Raw genomic sequence first — 18,272 nt, 5'->3', positions numbered from 1 at the left:
GCTGAGTGAACAGTTTAGTGTTAATATCAAATTAGCATACAAAATAATTTAGGCTAAAAACATGGAAACCACCTAAATGTGCATCAAAAGATGAATGGATAAAGAAGATGAGGTATATATACACAATGGACTACTCCTCAGCCATAAAAAAGAATGAAATCATGCCATCTGCAGCAACATGGATGGAACTAGAGATTATCATACTAAGTGAAGTCAGTCAGAAAGACAAATACCATAGGATATCACTTACATGTTGAATATAAAATATGGCACAAATGAACCTATCTACAAAACAGAAACAGACTCTCAGACATAGAGAACAGATTTGTGGTTGCCGAGGGGGAGGGGGAGGGCAGAGGGAAGGACTGGGAGTTTGGGATTAGCAGATGTAAACTATTATATATATAATAGGATGGACAAACAACAACGTCCTACTGTATAGCACAGAGAACTATATTCAATATCCCATGATAAATAATAATGGAAAAGAAAAAAAACAAAAAACAAAACAAAACCAACCCAAAATAATCTAGGCTTATTCCCCAAAACAAAAACTCAGGGGCTTCCCTGGTGGCGCAGTGGTTGAGTCCGCCTGCCAATGCGAGGGACGCTGGTTTGTGCCCCAGTCCGGGAGGATCCCACGTGCCGCGGAGCGGCTGGGCCCGTGAGCCATGGCCACTGAGCCTCTGTGTCTGGAGCCTGTGCTCCGCAGCGGGAGAGGCCACAACAGTGACAGGCCCACGTACCGCAAAAAACCAAAAACAAACAAACAAACAAAAAACAACTCAGAAAGGTTTAGAAAAAGATATAAAAGAAATCAAGTTCAAAACTATGGTCTAGTGACTTCCCTGGTGGCGCAGTAGTTAAGAATCTGCTTGCCAATGCAGGGGACACGGGTTCGAGCCCTGGTCTGGGAAGATCCCACATGCCACAGAGCAATTAAAGTCATGTGCCACAACTACTGAGCCTGTGCTCTAGAGCCAGTGCTCCGCAACAAAAGAAGCCACTGTAACGAGAGCACTCACTGCAACAAAGAGTAGCCCCCGCCTGCTGCAACGAGAGAAAGCTCGTGCCCAGCAATGAAGACCCAACGCAGCCAAAAGAAAATAAATAAAAATAAAGTAATATTTTGTTTTGTTTAACACACATAAGATACATTTATTATTGTTCTCTAATCTCAAAATTCACTTGAAATGTAGCTCCGAAAAAATTAACTTTGGCATATAACTTGATATTCCTTTACTTTGCTCTCATATTACATTGTATATTACATGTAATGTCCTTTATCTGTTGTTTGATTACAATCTTAACGTGTTGTCAGATTACACATTCTTGGATTAAAGTACCACAGAAGTATTTTAATATAACACACACTTAATTAAAAAGCATTGGGTTGGCAAAAAAGTTCATTCGTTTTTTCCTGTAAGATGGCTCTAATAGCACTTAGTTTTCTTTAACTTCATTCGAAACAATTTTGTTAGATAGTATTGTGACAGCTGTCATATCAGCGAGCATTAAAAAAAAACTTATCAAAATTGGGTAATTTTTGTGTAGCCATTTTAATATTGAAGATGGAAGAAAAAAGCAACATTTTCAGCATATTATGCTTTATCATTTCAAGAAAGGTAAAAACGCAACTGAAACACAAAAAAAGATTTATGCAGTGTATGAAGAAGGTGCTGTGACTGATGGAACGTGTCAAAAGTGGTTCGCGAGGTTCTGTACTGGAGATTTCTCGCTGGATGATGCTCAACGGTCGGGGAGACCAGTTGAAGTTGAAAGCAATCAAATCGAGACATTAATTGAGGACAATCAACATTATACCATGCGGGAGATAGCCGACATACTCAAAATATCCAAATCAAGCGTTGAAAATCATTTGCACCAGCCTGGTTATGTTAATCGCTTTGATGTTTGGGTTTCACGTTAAGTTAAGCGAAAAAAGCTTCCTGACCATATTTCCACATGCAATTCTCTATTTAGATGTAACGAAAATGTTCAGTTTTTAAAACAAATTTTGACGGGTGATGAAATGTGGATACTGTACAATAACGTGGAACAGAAGAGATCGTCGGGCAAGCGAAATGAACCACCACCAACCACATTAAAGCCCGGTCTTCATCCAAAGAAGGTGATGTTGTGTATATGATGGGATTGGAAGCGAGTCCTCTATTATGAGCTCCTTCCGGAAAACCAAACAATTAATTCCAAAAAGTACTGCTCCCAGTTAGAACAACTGAAAGCAGCACTCAATGAAAAGCGTTCGGAATTAGTCAACAAAAAACACATAATCTTCCATCAGGATAACGCAAGACTGCATGTCTCTGATGACCAGGTAAAAACTGTTACAGCTTGGCTGGGAAGTTCTGATTCTTCCACTGTATTTACCAGACATTGCACCTCCAGATTTCCATTTATTTCAGTCTTTACAAAATTTTTTTTAATGAAAACAACTTCAATTCCCTGGAAGACTGTAAAAAGCACCTGGAACAGTTCTTTACACAAAAAGATAAAATGTTTTGGGAAGAAGGAATTATGAAGCTGCCTGAAAAATGGCAGAAGGTAGTGGAACAAAATGGTGAATATGTTGTTTAATAAAGTTTTTGATGAAAGTGAAAAATGTGTCTTTTATTTTTACCTAAAAACCAAAGGAACCTTTAGGCCAACCCAATAAATGCTTTCTTCTGGAGGTAAACCAAATATTTTAATTTCTTGCTTCTTATAACATTTTAATTGCTCAGCTGTTCCACTCATTGGTTCTATGTCATACTTTAAAAAAAAATACAACTGACCAACATGATTTTTGTATCTTCCAGGGCAAGGTGCTTTGCTTATTGGTTAAGTAAGCAAAAGGTTAAGTGGAAATGTTCACATTATTTAAAGCACAAGAAACAGTTAACTCTCAAATGGGAAGGTAACCCTTTCCTAACGTTTAAATACACTGTCCACATATAAAGATACTAGATTTGCTATCCATTAAAAGAGAAATTGAGTTTTTTCCTCAATCATTACAAGAATGAACTTATGTCTAATACACAGATTCTCTAACTCTGTCTCTCGCGTGATGGGTCAATGGCATAATTTTCAAGATACCATGATTGTGTTAATGGTAGAAGATGCTACCATGGTACAAATGGAAGGTCAAAACAAAAAACTAGTTGGATGTAAAATCTAACCAACAGTGATAACCAGCCACATAAAACTCAGTATGTATCAGTGATCTCTACATTTGGGTAAGAAGTTTCTCAACTTCTCTTCTTAAACCTTCACTACCAATCTTGGTGAAAATTAGGAGTGTATCCATGAAGCACTAGAAAGAAGACAGTATGGTTATAACAAAACATTCTGCCTCTATAAGAAAACTCATTCTCTACAACTGAAACACTGTAAATCAACTATACTGCAATTTTTTTTAATTGTAAAAAACAAACCAAAAAAACTCATTCTGTATTCTAGATAGCCAACTTTAAAACATTTTTCCCTTTGATCCCAGAACTGCATATACATTTTTAAATTAGAAAATATAGAAAAGAATTTATAAAAAATAACATTCATTCAATTTTACCATCTAGAGAAAATCACTGTCAACATGACAACACGTTTCTTTTTGGTCCTCTTTTTCTTAGTGATTTGCAGGAGTTTTCAGTATGTTTCATAAATTTTAATTCTCCATTATGGATGTTAAAAACTTTTCTTTTCATTACACATTTTTAAGTTATTAAACTTGGTTCCAAGACACAAGAGTTAGAGAGAAATCATATCTTTAAAACTCTGAATCTTCCAATCTAAGAAGAAAATATGCTTCTTCTACACTTATTGAAGACCTTCAGATTTCTGTACCCCTCTTTTTGGATTTACTCCATGGCATGTTTTCTTTTAACGAGTAAAACATATTCTTTCCTATATTGCATATAAAAAATTATCAAATTTTTAATTATAAATGTGTAATCATCCTCCTACTGAATTATCTTATTGTAGTTTTTCACTTGATTTTGCTGGATTTTTCTTATTCTAACTGTATTGGTTAGCCCTTCAAGAATGTTGAATATGTAGCATACAGCTCCAGAAATAAGTCTGAAAATCACTTAAATACCAGTAATATCAAATGTTATTTGAATATACTCAAGAAAGTATCTAAAATTGGCACGAGTTTTGTCTGCTGAGGGAGGAGGCATGTGAACAAAGAGAAAAGTATAATTTCTCAATTCTTTTACAGTTTTTAGTCTATCAACTTCTCTCTTGGATCATTTGTATCTTCTTAGAAACAAAATTTCAGTAAGGTTTTCAGACTGATTAGCACAGAATTACATAAGCTACTGTACATCTAAAGAAGCTATTCTATAACTTAAAAAACTATTTTTCCCCTTTCCACTGTATCTATGGTTGTTTTTACTTTCTCATTCCTAATTTTGAGAATGTGAGCTTTCTCTCACACTTGTTGATCTGGCTAGCTAGTGAATTAACTACTTAGTTAGTTGAATTATTTACTTTTCTTTTAAACCAATCACCTCAACTTATTTCTTTTTTTTTAAGACTTTTAAAAAAATAAATTTATTAATTTTATTTATTTATTTTTGGCTGCGTTGGATCTTCATTGCTGCATGTGGGCTTTCTCTAGTTGCAGCAAGCAGGGGCTACTCTTCATTGCGATGTGCGGGCTTCTCATTGTGGTGGCTTCTCTTGTTGCGGAGCACAGGCTCTAGGAGCGCGGGCTTCAGTAGTTGTGGCTCGCGGGCTCTAGAGCGCAGGCTCAGTAGTTGTGGCGCAAGGGCTTAGTTGCTCCGTGGCATGGGGAATCTTCCTGGACCAGGGTTCAAACCCGTGTCCCCTGCATTGGCAGGAGGATTCTTAACCACTGAGCCACCAGGGAAGTCCCTCAACTTATTTCTTGGTCACGCTAATATTTTAGAATATCAATTTTTAGGCTATTCCCCTCTTAGTACAACTTCATGTCCCAGATATTTTATTCTTAAAAATTCAATTTTATTTCTTTTATATATCAAAATAATACAGTCATAAAAATCCAAGCAGTATAAAAAAAAGAAAATAAACAAGAACAACATAACATAATAAGTACTTTGCTTGTTATCTTTTTTAAAAATAGAGATCTTTATCAATATTAAGTGTAAAACACAGCCTACTAAATTAAAATATTAATAATGCTCCTGGATTTTCGAATATTTGGAAGATACTTTAGGAAATAATTTTGTTGATCCAAGTTTCTTTAAAGAACTCTGTCAAAGGATGTTTGAGTGGATTCTCTTTTCCTACTCTCAAATGTCTTGGAAGCTAAGGAAACATTTTAAATTATTTTAATTTTAAAACTTTTTAAAGGTAATATAGTGAGCATGATAAAATTGATAATTTGAGGAATTTATTCTACTTAGAATATTACAATAAGCCAATAGTAACATCAATAAATGGATATAATTTATTTAAGAGAGAATATATGTACAAAGTTAAAAATGACTATAATCCTATCCCTTGAATAAACAGTATGAAATTTTGTGTTCCTCTAATTTTTTTCAACACATATACAAATGTACACATATATTCCTCCATTTAAAAACAACAGGATTATATTATTCACACTACTTTGTAACAAGCTTTTTATTCTCCCCATGTGCTCTCTACTTCAGTATACACAGCATCCTCATTCTTTCTTTTTTTTTTTTTCTGGCCACACTACGTGGCATGTGGGATCTTAGTTCCCCAACCAGGAATCAAACCCGTGCCCCCTGCAGTGGAAGCACGGAGTCTTAACCACTAGACCACCAGGGAAGTCCCAGCATCCTCATTCTTTCTAACTGCAGTATGATATTCCATTCCTGATTGATTAGCATGTAGTTGTTTCCAATTTTTGCCATCATAAACAATACTGTACTTAATATTCCCAAATAGAATTTTCTGCACAGTCAACAAGCATTCCTGTAGGAAAAAAAAAAAAATTTAATGGTATTGTGGATTAAGGGGTATGAGTTATTTGAATGATTAAACCATGACAATCTAGTAAGTGAAGATGAATGTTAATTTTTAAACCTTTTTATTGAAGTATAACATACACATAGATGAGTGCACAATTCATATTTAAAATATAAAGCTCTAAGAGGTACAAACTATTATGTACAAAATAAGCTACAAGGATATATTGTACAACACAGGGAATATCACCAATATTTTATATGAACTATAAATGGAGTATAACCTTTAAAAATTGTGAATCACTATATTGTACACCTGTAATTTGTATAATATTGTACAGCAACTATACTTCAATAAAAAATATATATAATTTAGGACTTCCCTGGTGGAGCAGTGGTTTAGAATCCGCCTGCCAATGCAGGGGACACAGGTTCGAGCCCTGGTCCGGGAAGATCCCACATGGCACGGAGCAACGAAGCCCGTGCACCACAGCTACAGAGCCTGTGCTCTAGAGCCCACGAGCCACAACTACTGAGCCCACGTGCCACAACTAATGAAGCCCACACACCTAGAGCCCGTGTTCCACAACAAGAGAAACCACTGCAATGAGAAGCCCACATAGCGCAACAAAGAGTAGCCCCCGCTCGCGGCAACTAGAGAAAGCCCACGTGCAGCAACGAAGACCCAATGCAGCTAAAAATAATTAATTAAAAAATATATGGGGCTTCCCTGGTGGCGCAGTGGTTGAGAGTCCGCATGCTGATGCAGGGGATACAGGTTCGTGCCCCAGTCCGGGAGGATCCCATGTGCCGCGGAGCGGCTGGGCCCGTGAGCCATGGCCGCTGAGCCTGCGCGTCCGGAGCCTGTGCTCCGCAACGGGGGAGGCCACAACAGTGAGACGCCTGCGTACCGAAAAAAAAAAACTATATATATGTGTGTATATATATATATGTATATAATTTTAAAAAGAAAATGAAAGAATAAAATGTAAAGCTCAATAAATTTTCACAAAGTGAACACACCCATAACCAACATACAGATCATAAAATAGAATATTATCAGAATCCCAGACATCTCCCTTTGTGCCTCTGCATAGTCACTATCCTCCAAGGATAACTGCTCCTGACTTACAATACTTATGATTAATTTTGCCTGTTTTTGAACTTTAAACAAATGGAATCACACTACATATCCACATTTTCCAAACTGCACCAAGGTTCCCTGGGGCATTGCAAGATATTTGAAGTTTGAAAGAAACAATATTCCACATCTGCATTAAACCATGCCAAATACTAGATTGCTATATTCCTTTCAACAACATCTTATCTTTGTGAAGCAGCATTTTCAGTGGTTGCTATAATAAAAGTAATGTGCAAAAATCATTATGGAACAGAAAATGGAATGGTGGTGACCAATCCGATTCCAAGATGTGAGAAGTTGTACAGTGCCCGACAAACACACACAACCCAGTAATAAGTAATTGTGGTTATTTAAGAATGAAGTACACTACTCTCTGTTCTTTCAATTTTTGTGCACTATTCTTTTAATGGCTCTTAAGTTGTTAGGACGTAAGTATTATTAATTGTTTATATCTACTTAATGAACAGAACTGTTAGGTATTTCTTTTGGCCTAAGGGTGCTATGAGGGGAGAGAGTTTGGGAGCCTCTGATACATACTCCTATGACTGATTTCTTTCACTCAATACCATTTGTGAGATTCATCCATATGGTTTCTAACAGTTGCAATTCATACATTTTCATTGCAAAATATTCTACTATACGACTACTCCACAATTTATTTATTAATTCTCCTACTGATAGACATTGGGATAGTCTCCACTTTCTGGTTATCATGAATAGTATTGCTATGACCTTTTTTTTTTTTTTTGGTCACACTGCACAGCTTGTGGAATCTCAGTTCCCCAACCAAGGATTGAACCTGGGCCATGGCAGTGAAAGCACCAAATCCTAATCACTAGACCACCAGGGGACTCCCTGAACGTTCTTAAGTGTATATATCTTGAGATGGAATTATAGGGTATATATATGTTCAGTTTTAGTAGATGATGCTAGTTTTCCAAAATGGTTTATCAATTTACATTCCCACTAACAGTATATGAGAGTTCTGATTGCTCCATATCCTTACCAACACTTTTTTCTTTTTCATTTACTCATTCTGAGGAAAGTACAGGAGGACAGCGATTTCCCTGAAGACAAAATGAGGTTGAGCATTTTTCCAAATGTTTGACAGGTCCTTGGAATGTCCCCTTTTGGATGTCTATTGAAGTTATTTCTCCATTAAAAAAAATGGGTTCTTATTTTCTTAATTTCTAGTTCTTTAGATGCAGGATGATTCCTTTGTCAGATATATGTGCTACAAATATCTTCTACTCTGTGGCATGGCTTTTCCCTTTTTCAAAAATAAATTTATTTATTTATTTTTATCTTTGGCTGTGTTGGGTCTTCGTTGCTGCATGCGGGCTTTCTTTAGTTGCGGTGAGCGGGGGCTACTCTTTGTTGCTGTGCGCGGCCTTCTCACTGCGGAGGTTTCTCTTGTTGTGGAGCGCAGGCTCTAGGTGCGCAGGCTTCAGTAGTTGTGGCGCGCAGGCTCAGTAGATGTGGCGCACGGGCTTAGTTGCTCCGCAGCATGTGGGATCTTCCTGGACCAGGGCTCGAACTGTGTACCCTGCACTAGCAGGCAGATTCTTAACCACTGCGTCGCCAGGAAAGCCCCAGCTTTTCCCTTTTAATGGTATTTTTTATGAATAGATATTCTTGATCTTAATGTAGTCCAATTTTTCAAGTTATCTTTATATTTAGCTCATTTGTATCCTATCTCATAAATCTTTGCTGACACAGTGAAAACTTTTTTTCCTAAAAAACTGTTTTTTCACATTTAGATCAGCAATCCACCCAAAAATGGTAACTGTGTATGATATAAGGTAAGATCGTGATCCTTCTCCCCCTACATGGATATCTAACTGACCAACACCATTATTTGATTTTCCTTTCTCCATTGTACTGCTGTGTCACTTTTATTATAAACCAGCTGACAGTATACATGTGTCAGTCTGTTTCTGGACTGTATTGCTCCATTGGCCTATTTGTCTACCCATGTGCCAAAACCATCTTATCTTGTTACAGCCTGACATTTGATGGTGTAAGCCCTCCAGATTTTCCTTCTTCTTCATGGTTGACTTGGCTTGACACTGCATTTTAATTTGCATTTCATCTGAGCATCTTTTGATATTTATTATGATTAGTATTCGATGTTTTCTTCTTGTATGAGCTAGCTGTTCAGGTCTTCTGAAAACAAGTTGGTTGTCCTTTACATACTAATTAGTATTAGATCTTTCTGTATTAGGAAATTCACTCTTCATGTGACAAATGTTGCCATTTGCATAGTCTTTTTAAAAAATGTGCTTACAATTTTCCCCCTATTTTTTAATGTACTCAAAAGTATCAATTTCTTTTTTTCCTCCTGGGTTTTGGTTTCAGGCTTAGAAAAGCCTTCTCTATGCCAAGACAGCATTAGTGTTGGCAAGATGAGTAACAGGACTTCACGTTTTACATTACTCATTTTTATAAAGTTTGACATTTTTTAAATTTGTAAATTACCTCAATAATTTCTTTAAAAAAGAATTTCAGTCATTTCCCACTCTAAGATACCCAACACTTTATTCTGATACTTTTATGATTTCATTTGCCATATTTAAATCTTTAATTCACCTGGAATTCATTTTGGTATAAGGTGTGAAGTAGAAGTCTAACATTCCCCCCAAATAACCAATTTTTCCCCACTTATTTAAAATACAGCACTGTCCTATAACTTTATTATGTAATATATTCTTAAATATGCTTTGGTTTCTATCTAGTCTGTCTTCTATGTTCTAGTAATGTTCTGTCTACTATGTTCTATAAATCAATTTCCCTCTTTGCTGTTCTTGTGCCAATACCATGTTGTTTTAAAATATATAGCCTTCTGGGCTTCCCTGGTGGCGCAGTGGTGGAGAGTCCGCCTGCAGATGCAGGGGATGTGGGTTCGTGCTCCGGTCCGGGAGGATCCCACATGCCGCGGAGCGGCTGGGCCCGTGAGCCATGGCCGCTGAGCCTGCGCATCCGCAGCCTCTGCTCCGCAGCGGGAGAGGCCGCAGCAGTGAGAGGCCCGCATACCGCAAAAATAAATAAATAAAATAAAATAAAATAAAATAAAATATATAGCCTTCTAATACACTTGACTATCCTAAATACTGTACATCTTAAAAATTTCCTTGGCTCATTTATTCTCATGTAATTAATTCCTCCATATAAATATATTTAATCAGTTTCCTATACCCAATAAAATTCTGAGATTCTGATTCAAGTTGTAATAAATTCACAGCTTAAACTGACATGAGTGGACATATTTATAACATATTACCTTCTCATCCAGATACATGGTATGGCTGGCTATTTATGTTTTTTTACACCCTGCCTCCCCTAAAGTTTTTGCTCTCAATTTATTAAGCTTAAGAGTTTTTTATGTGAAAAGAATATTAACTCTTTGGCTGTCAAATACGTTGCAAGAATTTTTTTTCAATTTGTTACAAGCCAATCAAAAAAAAATATTAGTTGAGGCTGTTTATAACTAAGAATGGAAATAAACACAGAAAAAGAAAAAATTAATTCAACTCTAATACTAAATCAGGCATTAATTTGTATGGTTTTCAGCATGAGACTTACAATAATAATTTTTTAAAATCCCAAATTATTAAGTTTAAGACTGAAAACAATAAATAGAACACATTATGGAAACACTTCACTGGGTCAAAACTTAAAACCTATGGAAAATTCTGTAATTGGAACAGGATAAAATAGACCATTCAGCAGTTACAATAAAAAGAAAAGTTAATAAACTTCACTCTTTGAAGAACCCAGCCCTTCACTCTATTTGCCTTCAGTTTGTCTACAATTTTACAATGCTTTCTATTCACTTTATGTACTTCTATACCCAAATTGTTGAGTACCCTTAGAGAAAACCCATTCTGATTCAAAGACATTATCCTGTAGGATACTCTTTTATGGAACCATCTATATCTCCTATCATTTTTTTAAAACATATTTTTACTGAGCCTCCCTTTCTATATAACTTAGTAGCCATTTCCAACTTCTGTTTAGCCTTTCTACATAAAAGCCACCACTTCTATCCCTGATTCTCAGCAGATGATCTTACCTCCTAATTCATAACTACCATTCTTTGCAAACTTAGTTACGTAGACACTTTATGTCTTTAACTCTTTGCATCTGATCTTAGAGAAAGAAGTATTCCTTCCTCAACTCCAATGTAAGACTAATACCTTGGACTTCCCTGGTAGCGCAGTGGTTAAGAATCCGCCTGCCAATGCAGGGGACACGGGTTCGAGTCCTGGTCCGGGAAGGTCCCACATGCCGTGGAGCAACTAAGCCCACGCATCACAACTACTAAGCCTGTGCTCTAGAGCCCGCGAGCCACAACTACTGAAGCCCGCGCACCTACAGCCCATGCTCCGCAACAAGAGAAGCCACCGCAACGAAGAGTAGCCCCCGCTCTCTGCAACTAGAGAAAGCCCGTGCGCAGCAACCAAGACCCAATGCAGCCAAAAATAAATAAATTAAAATAAATTTTTTTTAAAAAGACTAATACCTTAATTTATGCAGGGTGAAGGAAGGGGCAAGGCTCATTAATTTAACACTCCTACTCAAGGACTCTGCTCCATAATTTATTTCCTGCCTTACTTGTATATTCAACCTCTCATTCCGTTTTGGTTTCTGCCATTCAGCCAATAAATATATTCTAACATCTTCCATTCTTAAAAAAGAACAACTTTCACATTTTACCCTTTCTAAATATCAATACCTCTCTCCCTTCCCTTTTTAGGGAGCAGTCAGCCTGTCTACTTCTTCAACTCCCATTCATTCCATAACCCCATTTCCTAAAGCTTTATGAGTGTGCCTTCACCTGAAGCTACTGACAAAAACTAACATAGTGACACTGGACTATGGTAAATCAGGATGGGGAAATTTTTGATTGCACAAATACTATTATTTCGTCTATGACTATGCCTATTGATGGAAGTTGGGACAGCTGGAGGGAGGGATCTGACTGTGAGTTTCTCCTTGGCTCTAAATTGGAGAAAAGTGGAAACTGTAAACATTAAGCAAGAAAGCAAGGTACACAGGAACTAAATACTAGGTATGAGACCTAGACTAAATTACTTAACTTTCTCATCTATAAAACAGGGTTATACCCCACTTTACAGTTTAATTGTGAGGCTTAAACAAAATAACTGTGTAAAAGCACTTACAGTTCCGGGCACATGTTAAACACCTTCCTTCACCTTAGCACAGTGCCATATTCCCTACAGGCACACAGCTATTAAGGAGTACAAGTGTACCAAAAAAGACACCATATTAAACCTTTGTGGACTATGTGAAACAGAAAATGTGGCAAAAGCACCATCTGTTCATACTCACTATTAATAATCCATAAATGAAAAGCTTCAATTAGAAATAAAAGTTACTAGAAGATATCCAAGTACTTTGAGGGAATTCAACCACTAAATATACTTTGATTAAATTTCCAATGATTTTCTCTAAAAAGTGTAAAAGATAACACACGATTTATTAAAACAGATAGAGTTAGCATACACGAAAAGCTGCAGTTTCCCAGGTTGAGAAAGAAATCCAACTCATCCTTCTTGGGAGGAATGAATCTTAAATATACAAAACTTCCTTAGATATGCACAAAAGTAAATCAATGTATCAAAGGGATCTGGAACAAAGGGAGATTTTTCTCTAACTTCCCCTCTCCCCAAATAATAACATAAATGACCAAAATGAATATTCCCCAAATATCTAGGGGGAAAAAATTTAATTGTTAGAATTGGTGTAAAGCAGCTGGATTTAGTAGAATGCAGCAAGTCAGCTGCTTTCTGAAAAAATATTCGGGGTGGAGAAGTGGGCAACCTTCCCGATGAAACAACTGCCACAAAACATCATACATATATAAGAACATACACATCTGTTAAATATCAGTTTACAATGTTCCAGCCAACTCACACGTCAAGAGGAAGTGTTTAGATCTAAAAAATAAATCACACTTCTAGTCAAATTTTGCGTGGGTGGCTACAGGAGAAGAGGCGTTATCCACGCCGATTCAAGGCAAAGAGGACTGAATAATAAGTCCACTGTTCACATTCAAATGTGGGGGGAGAGGAAAAGGGAGGCTCCCAGTCCATAAAGTTCTCCTCCCTCTCTAAACACTGCAAAACTGTCCACGTCTAAAGACACTTACCCCTGAAACTACTTGGAGACTGACTTGGAAACTTTTTGTTCAGATTTCTGAGGGGGAGCGATTTAGGAATGCTGCAAGATTACAACTTGCAAATATATGAACATACTTTAAATTCTAAAGTTTTTTTTTTTTTAAGGATTTTCCCCCTTTCAAGTAGTTTATCACCACTCCCATGTTAATAAAAACCCCTATTCAACCCCTAGTATATACAAAAACCAAAGCTTTAAAGGAGATGCGAATAAGACAGATGACTACTTCCAATAATTCCTCAACTCCCTCCCAATTAGGCAGAAATAGGTAAAGCTAAGGAACAAAAAGCAGAAGAAAAAAAACTTGGGGAGGGCGGCGAGAAAAGAAACTAGAAAGGAGGGGAAAAGAGCAAAGAAAAGTCCAACTGATGGTGACACTTAATTGGGAAGGGAGGGCAGAAAACATCCCGAAGACACAGGCTAGAAGGGAAGGACTGAGTGGGACAAGGGCGCAATAAAGGAAGTCCACGCAAAAGGCCTCCCCAAAGGGGCCCCAATGTAGGAGGGAACACCAAAAGGGGGAAAAGACTCATTAGGAAGACGTATCCATCAAGGCCCAAGATCTTGCAAGACAGAGGCTACCAGATGGGGTGTTTCTATACTGGTCACCCCGACACCGCCCCATATGTCTCGAAAGACGACCCTGCTACAAGGGGTAAGGGGTTAAACGCGGGGGTTCGCGGACGTGGAAGGGGGTGCGGCCCCAGGGGTTGCTGCAGGAGAGCAGAATGCTGGCCCACGTTCCGTACCTTATAGTAAACATCGAACTGAATGTTCTCGGGTAAGGAGCGGATGTCTCGGCGTGAGCGGATGTAGTTGTCCACGACAGCGGAGATGGCGGTGTTATAGAGGGTCTCTGGGATCCACTCTAGTTCCACGGCCGCCATCTTCCTTCCCTCCTCCTCCGCCTCCTCCGCCTCCTCCTCCCGAAGGCCCCCGCCTCCCTCCGTAGCGAACTCCTCGGCGGCCCCGGAGGATTCCGAGGGGCGGCGGCGGCCACGCGGGCACACAGCAGAAGGGCGCGGCTGCCCTGGCTCCTCCGGGCGAGCTGGGGGCGGCGGCAGCGGGCGCAGGCCCGTGTAGAGAGCGGGCCGGGGATCCGGGAGCAACCGGGCCGAGGCCTCACATTCCGTGTTTGCAAGCACCCTGGGATCCGTCCCAGTGCCTCTCTCTGCAGGGGCGGGACTACGTGTGCGGCGTCATGGCGTCAGCATACGCCGACGCGCTGGAGGGAAGGAATGCGGCAGGCAAAAAACTTGGGAAGAAAAGATCCGTGATCCCGCCCTCGGGGAACATACTTTCCGAGGGCGCTGGAGTTCGGTGGATGGGGGTGAGCTTTTTTCACTGCGACAAGTTATGACAGGTTTTTAAGCAGCTCCTTCCGAGTCACCGGCCGCATCAGTCCTTTCTGCCGATCCTGCTTGGGGGATTCTTAGGCACGGACCCTTTCCAGGCTCAGGTAGAAGTTTGGGTGCAGAGTTATCAGTCCATTAAAAATCATGCATTCAGAGAATTCACATTACTCTGGAAACCCTCCCTTAGACTCCAGTCCCTAAGCCAAATTAGGAACCTTCGGCCCAGGAACTAGGGATCAGGATGGAAGGGAGACTTGCATTGTGTAACCATTTGCCCTGTTTGAACTTTACTATGTTTCTTTTTCTAAATGAAACTTACAAAAAAAAAAGGGAAAAGAACTGCTTTAGAAGAATTTGTTGGGAAGGTTAGCCTTATTATGGATTTACAAATAGTGGTGAGAGAAAAAGGGCTAAATGGTAACTGTGATATGACTGTGGTAAAACAGAAATGAAAATATCTGTTTCCTTCCGTCCTCAGCCTGAATATCTGCTACTTATGTAACTTAATTTTCCAAGTCTGTGATTTCAAGAACTTTATGCAACATCTTTCTGCTCTAGGAATTCAACAAGGAAATTACTGGCCGTAATTGGTGACACTGTCAATCTAGTAGTCACGCTGTAGCAATGTAAAACCTGAAAACAATGATGATAATGTGCTGACATTTAGAGCTAAAGGAATTGGAAGTGGCTCTTCCAGTTCACCCTGCTATTTCAATGTTAAATGGTTAAATAGTTTGGTCAGAAAGAAAGAAGGAAACACACTTAGTCCTCTTCTCAGTCTGTACCAGTTCTTACTCTGTAGTCCATGAACCTGGGAAAGCTGTGGTTGGCCTTAAGGTAGGGTTGCCAGAATTGGCAAGTAAAAAAATACAAATGCCCAGTTACATTTTAATTTCACATGAACAACGAATCCCTACCTTAAGGCACTAAATCCAGAATGCGAATCCATCGGCAGGCCAGGCCCTTGTGAACCGGATGAACAGAGAAACTAGTGGAAACTAGGCCATTTTTGTTGTGGACTGTCCTCAATTGAGGGAAGAAAGCTTCTCCCGTATACTCTAGAAAATTAACGAGTCCCAGCAGAGCTGGTATTTGAACTCAATAATTATATAAATACTGCCTTTCATATTCTGAATGATAGCATAACATCTGAGTTTTCAGTGGTCAGGGTCAGATCATGAAGGGGCTAATATGATGCTAATGACCTTGGACTTCATCTTGGAGATGATAGGGAATCCTTAAAGGATTGTAAAGAAGCAAAAGGATCAGATTTGTGTGTCAGCAAGAAGACAGTAATCATCTATGACCAGCAGAGCCAGAGGAAGATCTCGAATCATGCACTCCCAGCTACAGAAGGATAGAATACAGAAGAGGACTGCTAAACTGTCATGGCCATCTATACATTTTGGCGGACAGAGGTCCTTTGTATCACAATGTAATCCCTACAGTCCACCAGATCTCCTTTAACCCTTGACTACTGGTGGCCTCAAATTTGGCAGAGAGCCTTGCACTATACAGAGCTATATGAGATGTGAACTTGGTCCAGAAGGAATCCTGAAAATCCTAAGAGGCAATACACATTTTGACCATTTTTAAATTGCAGGTTCTCCCTTCATTGAGATGTGGGGCTCTAAGTATTGAGCAATACCTTGCTCTTGACTCTGGTTGGATTGTGTCTGTTTCAACAAATGGAGTACCGCAGAAGTGATGCTAGGCCAGAAAAGGCCATATGGAGTCTACCCTGTTCTCTGGAATACTCACTCTTGGATTCCTGAGCCACCATGTAAAAAGATGATCTACATTGAGGCCACCATGCTCTGAGTAAGCCCAAGCCACATGGAAAGGCTACGTGTAAGCACTCCCAGTCAACAATCCCAGCTGAATGCAGCCTTTGAGTCATCCCAGCTCAGGTATCAGTTGTTTCAGTGAAGAAACCTCCAGATGATTCCTCATCTCTGAGACATTTGAGTTACCTTCAGCCACACCAGTCTTTCCAGATGAGGATCCAAGCATCAGGGAACTGATTGAGACAAGTATCCCTGCTCTGGTCTGAATTCCTGACCCACAGGAGCATAATAAAATGGTTCTTCATTTATATCACTAAGGTTATAGTTGGTTATGCCACAGCAGGTCCCTGGAACACCCCCTAAAGTTCCCAGGAATCCATCGCTTTAGACTCCATAGTCAACCTATTCCCTCTCAGGGTCATACATTACTAAACATATGAATTCATTCATGAGAATGAGACAATTGATAACCTGTGTTGGACAGTTTTCTTAACTTTCTGACAATGGCTCTGCTATACTACTTATAAGAGTGAACTGCCTAACCAAAGAGAATCGGAATGGAAACAATGATTCTTGTCCTAAATTTGAAGAGCCTTTTTCAGAGCCCTCCAAGTCTAAATCCACATAATCAACACCCATCAACCACAGGCCAACAATCACATGGACCTCATAAATAGAATCATCAAGGCACACCTGTGGCAGCACACATCACATAGGCAAAATGACTGGGTCCTGATACTTGCAACCATCAAAGAACAGAGCAAGGTTTTGCCAACCAGTTCTTGTCACTTAGGGAAACAATGAAGATGGGAAATCCTGCCCAATTCTCATCCCTCAGTACCATCACCCATATCTGCAGAAAACTCAGGAGATTTTTGGACATGTTCATAGTTACTGTCCATCTTGTCTTGACCCCTTTAAATTCACCCTGCTTGCTACATGTGGCTTCCTGTCTCCAAAGTTAATCCAAACAGCTACCTACTAGGATGCTCCCCCAATTCTTGATCTCTACTGTCTTCATTCACATACATAACACCCCCATTTGGCCCTAAGAGCAATGGAAAATAAAACCTATCATTTGCCAGTCCTTAGTTTGAGGGAATCCACTTGGAACCTGCCCTGTATGCAGTCTGTCTACTAACCCTGACAATCAGAAGTAGAGAATTAGCAAAGAAGGTCTGAGTGGTTTTGTATTTGTGCTGCTAGTGCTGGTCCAGTGCATGGAATAAAGGCTTAAGGGTCATTCTTGGAAAGACAAACATGTAATCAATAATCGCAGTATAATGTGAGAAATACTGTGATAGACTTTGCACAGGGTATCATGAGAGTAGTGAGGAAATAACGAGTTGGTTTTGGATGTAATAGTCATAGAAAAGTTCCAAAATAGGTCAATTCTCAAAGTATTTTCAGTTGCAATGAAGTTCATAGGAAAATATACACCTGAAACTAACACAACATTGTAAATCAACTATACTCCAATAAAATTTTTTTAAAAAATAAAGGCAATAAGAGTTAAAAAAAAGTTCAGGACTTCCCTCGTGGTACAGTGGTTGGGGATCCACCGGCCAATACAGGGGACATGGGTTTGAGCCCTGGTCAGGGAAGATCCCACATGCTGCAGGGCAAATAAACCTGTGAGCCACAACTACTGAGTCTGTGCTCTAGAGCATGCAAACCACAACTACTGAGCCCACGTGCCACAACTACAGAAGCCCATGCACCTACAGCCCATGCTCCATAACAAGAGAAGCCACCACAATGAGAAGCCTGCGCTCCGCAACAAAATGTAGTCCCCGCTCGCCGCAACTAGAGAAAGCCCACGTGCAGCAACAAAGACCCAACGCAGCCAAATAAATAAATAAATAAA

General features: G+C 39.2%; 1 protein-coding gene across 1 annotated transcript in view; it reads right to left on the bottom strand.

The window, feature by feature from the left end:
* The window catches only part of APPBP2 (amyloid beta precursor protein binding protein 2), a 70,139-nt gene extending 55,773 nt beyond the window's left edge, over positions 1–14,366 (bottom strand). The window contains exon 1 of the mRNA XM_019945450.3: positions 14,013–14,366. Coding sequence (XP_019801009.1) covers positions 14,013–14,150 — 138 coding nt within the window. The 5' untranslated portion in view covers positions 14,151–14,366. The remainder of the gene's footprint in view (positions 1–14,012) is intronic.
* Positions 14,367–18,272: the final 3,906 nt, after the last annotated feature.

This window comes from Tursiops truncatus, chromosome 20 (assembly GCF_011762595.2).
Source record: "Tursiops truncatus isolate mTurTru1 chromosome 20, mTurTru1.mat.Y, whole genome shotgun sequence".
In the NCBI taxonomy this organism is placed as follows: Eukaryota; Metazoa; Chordata; class Mammalia; order Artiodactyla; family Delphinidae; genus Tursiops; species Tursiops truncatus.
This window is presented reverse-complemented; position numbering and strand designations above follow the sequence as displayed.